This window comes from Papilio polytes, unplaced genomic scaffold (assembly GCF_000836215.1).
Source record: "Papilio polytes unplaced genomic scaffold, Ppol_1.0 DF820956.1, whole genome shotgun sequence".
Classification (NCBI taxonomy): domain Eukaryota; kingdom Metazoa; phylum Arthropoda; class Insecta; order Lepidoptera; family Papilionidae; genus Papilio; species Papilio polytes.
The window spans coordinates 27,154-32,159 of NW_013528248.1; the positions used below are offsets into that span (position 1 = coordinate 27,154).

Here is a 5,006-nt window from a genome sequence, read left to right on the forward strand (position 1 = left end):
ATAACTCGCAATAACTCACGGAATAACTCACTCAATAATACTGTATAACTCACGGAATAACACCTCATGACTCACCGAATAACTCATTATAACTCAAGGAATAACACTGTATAACTCATCGAATAACTCACCAAATAACACTCAATCGACATCATCATCACCAGCTATATGTATGTTGGGGACATAAGAGGCTCAGAGCCTACTCGGACCACATAACTCACCACACCTCACCACAAGGGCATGGCTTTACAAATTGCCATAAGTCATGGTATAATTCGATATAATCCACTATAAATCACCTTAAACAAGTATAAGCCACTATAAGCCATATAATAGTCATCATAAGCCATTGTTTATGTCACTATATAAGCCACCATAAGCCAATATAAGCATCGATTTAAGTCAAGATGAACCAAGTTAAATTTTATACATCATTATAAGTGTAAACCACTGTAACCCATGATAATCAGCTTTAAGACATTATAAGCCAAAAAATAATAAGCCTAACCTATTCGTATAAGACATAACCACAATATATATAACTTTACAAACTAGTATAAGTGACTTGTAATAGTTTTTAAATCATAAATGTTTTTATATATAAATACGTGGTTTGTCAGGTTGTATCGACATGTGGACAGTGATAGGAGAGAGCGAAGGCCGCGAGGCGAGAGACGCCGAGGGCTCGCATGCGTATCTTATACTAACACAAGAAGATTCTAGTATGGTGAGTGTTTTAAATTACTTTTGTCACATTTTTATGTTTAAAAACCTAGTAAAATATAATAAAGTCATTTGTAACTGCTTGTTTATCTAAAAATTTTTTTGTAATTAGTTGAAATTTCTTAGTGAAATGAAGAAATATTTTCTGTATTGTTTAATGGTTACTTAAGCAGATTATTAGTGTAGATTTTTTAATTCTACACTACTACTAATACTGTAGGGTTCGCGTAATACCACGACCACACAGGAGACGTGAAGTGGAAGTAATTCCACGTACAGTCTGATAAGTTTGCGTGCTGGAGGACTTATTTTAGTATTTTTCTCGCACTTTTCTTACAAGGAAATTCATCCTATCCTGGGAAGAAAAATGAATTTGAGGGGTGGAGACGCGTAGGAAGGGGAGATATCCTTTTTATGTGCGTCTCCATTAGGCATTAGCAATTGATGTCTAGGTAGAAGTCGCTTCGCAATTTTGATTCAAGCGACTTACTCGTTACCTAGCCTAGCCTGGGTCTTGTGTCTGGGGTCTTATACCATGGAGTGGTGTTGCCAGATCCTGCAAACGGGTCAGGAGATCAACGAGGTGGATAACTCAGGGTTCATGACTGGCGCTCCCACCGTGTTCGCTGGCAACCTCGGGAACAACAAATACATGGTGCAGGTCACAACTACCGCGATACGACTTATTAGAAGTAATTACATTCTTACTAATATTATAAATAGTTTGGATGGATGTTACTACGTCCATAATGACTTAATGAATCTTAATGGTATATATGTAGAATATACTTTCGCAGTTAACATGAAAAGCCTTACAAATAAAGGCGGTATAAAGTTGAACTTGGAATAAACTTAGTATAAGTGAATATTAGTACAAATTTTGCTTATACTCGGATTATTCTTAAATTTAACTTTATACCGCCTTTATTTGTAACACTGGTAATATTTAAATCAAGATTAAATTTGCAATAATACAGTACTGAAACTATATTGCGATTAAACTCCAAATTCCATTAAAATTTTTATAGCCTCTCAGAATGTAAGCAGCGCTCACAAAGAAATTCGTTTCAGAATTTGGCCGATGTCTACGCATTTAATGTTACCCGATCGAAGAGGGCAATTATTTTCCCTGTTATAAATATTTTTGCGTGTATTTCTTAGTAGTAGCCTTTTTAAATAATAAATAATTTCGAGTATTATCTATAATAAAATGGTACATACAATATTCAGTAATGTGTCAAGATGCAACAAATACCGCTATGTGAGTGACCAGTATAACGTGGGCCGTGTTGTGCAGACGGCGTGCAGCTGCAGTCGATCCAGTTAGAGTGGGCGGCGGCGAGCGCGGCCGTGGCGGACCCCTACCTGTGCGTGCAGTCCGCGTGCGGCCGCGCCACCGTGCTCGCCCTCAGGGAGCTTCGCCCCCGAGACCCTATGGTATACAATCTATATCTATACTAATATAATAAAGCGTAAACACACACTTCTTTGTTGCCTAAGATGTTAGCAATTACAGCATATTTTTAAAATAATTCTTTTTTTAATAAAAACCCCTACATTTACATCACGCTTTATGCTTATATTTTCACGCTACTAAACTTAGAGGGTAAATAAATTGGATATAAAACCCCAAATGTGGGAAAGAGACTATAAGCTACGAGCTGCCAACATCACGGAAGCAAGATTGCATGAATTTAATTATTATTTTAATAATAAATAGAAATGGAAAATTACACACGGGCTGATAATATCATTTGTTGTTTATGGATTTATTTAAATCAGTATTTAAATTGAAAATAAAAACATATCTACTAATATGTCTGTATATCTTACTAATATTATAAAAGCGAAAGTTTAAATGGATGGATGTTTGGGTATACTCTGGAAGAATACATAGGCTACTTATTTTTGTTTTTTAATTCCACGCGGACGGAGTCGCAGTCGAAAGCTAGTAGCTTTATAAAGGTAATATCTAGATAGGTTTATTATGATTTCTATTGAATTTGATTTCAAGTTGAATTTCGTTAAAACTAATTTCAAATACTTAGGGCCTGTCCCATCAGTGGCTGATAAAGGCTCAGATAGCCTAAAAGTCACTGTCAGATAAGGGAACAAAATCCGATATTTCCATCCCCTAATACCCTTAATTTTGTATATAATACTAAGAATACATCTATTATCTATCTTTACTAATATTATAAAGAGGAATTGTATTTATTGAAATAACTCAAAAACTACTGGGTCATTTACAAATATTCTTACACCATTAAAAAGCTACGTTATCAGTAACATAGGTTTTTTAATTTCACACAGACACGAGCAACAGCTAGTATTAATATAAAGAGAAAGATTTGATTTTTGTATATATTGAAATAACTCAAAAACTACTGGGTTGATTTGAAAAATTCTTTCACTATTAAACAGCTACAACTATAGGCTGTATTTAATTTCGGGTGGACAAAGTCGCGAGCAATAGGTAGTATTGTAAATTGGCCGCATTGCCCCAGTCCGCCCGCCTGGCGCCCACGCGGCAGGGCGTGCCGGCGCGCCCGGCGCTGGTGCGCGCCGTGCCCTACCGAGACCTCAGCGGCTTGTTCACTTCCACTGACGTTATAGAGAATGTACAAGTTAGTATATCTTTCTTACTAATATAAATGCGATAGTTTATATGGATGGATGTTAGAGTTTGTAGCCTTAACCACTGAACGAATCTTGATGATATTTCGCACAGATGTAGAGTATAGTCTGGAAGAACACATGGGCTACTCACTTTTGTTCATTTTAAATCAGAGTCGCGGGTGAAAGCTAGTACTAAATATTATAAAAAGAAAGATTTGGATTTTTGGATTTTCGTATGTGTTAACAAAACTCAAAAACTACTGGGCCAAATTCAAAAAAATATCATTAGAAAGACTGATCTGTAATAGGCTATATTTTTTGTTTGTTTTTTAAATGCGGATAACAACGCCAAAATATTAATAGAATTTTAATTAAAGCTTGGAATTATCAGTATTTAGCCCAGTATGATTTTGGTATCCTAAGACCAGCTCACGATGTACCCACTGAGGGGCTTGGAGCCTATCCTAAGTTACTTCACATATATCTTTGAATTTCTCCCCGATATGTACATCACTATGTTTTCCTTTACGGTAAAACATTGGTACATTGGTTATCGAACCCAGAACCTGTAGATTACAAGTCAAGATCTCAAACCCCTGAGCCCACGCTCTCGATTTTCTTAAGAATTATTATAATTATAATTTTTCAGTATTTAAAAAAAAATGTGTAGTGTAGTATATATATTATGTGTTTAATAATGAGTTTTTGTAACAAATAACTTGAATTTTAGGTGAAAGGTGAATTCTCAGGTAAGATGAAAGGTAAGAATGTGAAAGCGGAAGGTTTCAAACCTGGTGCAGTATACGAGCTGAATGATGAAGACGAACTGCTGTACGGAGGAGATCAGACACCTGCTTCTATGGCTAGTGTGAGTATAAGCCACTTAATAATTCACTATATAAGTCAGCATAATTAACCTTGAAATTTAAAATATAAGATTATTAATTATTTATTATATAAGTCAGATAATAAACTTATTATCTGACTTATAAGCCACTTAATAATTTACTGTGTAAGCCATCATATAAACAGTCTTGTAAGTCACTATATAAGTCACTGTATTAAAAGTTATTAAATAAATTACTGTATACACTTTACTGTTCTATTTATAATAATATTATAAAGTGGAATAATTTAATTTTGTATGTATTGAAATAACTAAAAAACAAAAATTCTTCCACCATTAAAATTTACGTTATGATTACAAAGGGTATTTTTTTTTGTTATGTTTTAATTTCACGGAAACGAAGTCGCGAGCAACAGCTAGTTTAAAATATTCCTATGCCAAATAGTTGACAGGTAAAGGTTGTGTCTTGTTACTAACAGATAGCGTTTGAATATGTTTGTTTTGTATATATCGACGGGTGAAAGGTTATGTTTCAACCGCCATTTTAAGCGATATTGACTTATATATTCAGAATCGGCGAATTTTAAATATGAAATATGTAGTATTATAGTAATTTCAATCTAGAACCGGTCTGAAAATCTTTCAATTGATATTATTTTCAGGATTTGCTTTTATGTTTTTTTTTACTAAACATCATCCACTTGCCCTTATTCCTTAGGGAGGGTCGGCTCAGTATGTGCTCTTCCATACATCTCTATCAGCCGTCATATCTGAATCCACTCCTTTCTTAAGCATATCCTCTTTCACACAATCCATC

The 5,006-nt window shown here is 34.7% G+C and overlaps 1 protein-coding gene across 1 annotated transcript in view; it reads left to right on the forward strand.

Annotated features, from left to right (window-relative positions):
• Nucleotides 1-5,006, forward strand: part of LOC106109936 (cleavage and polyadenylation specificity factor subunit 1) — a 20,950-nt gene that overhangs the window by 5,588 nt on the left and 10,356 nt on the right. Inside the window, exons 9-13 of the mRNA XM_013291594.1 lie at nucleotides 621-727; nucleotides 1,277-1,415; nucleotides 2,021-2,160; nucleotides 3,231-3,350; nucleotides 4,073-4,248. Coding sequence (XP_013147048.1) covers nucleotides 621-727; nucleotides 1,277-1,415; nucleotides 2,021-2,160; nucleotides 3,231-3,350; nucleotides 4,073-4,248 — 682 coding nt within the window. The remainder of the gene's footprint in view (nucleotides 1-620; nucleotides 728-1,276; nucleotides 1,416-2,020; nucleotides 2,161-3,230; nucleotides 3,351-4,072; nucleotides 4,249-5,006) is intronic.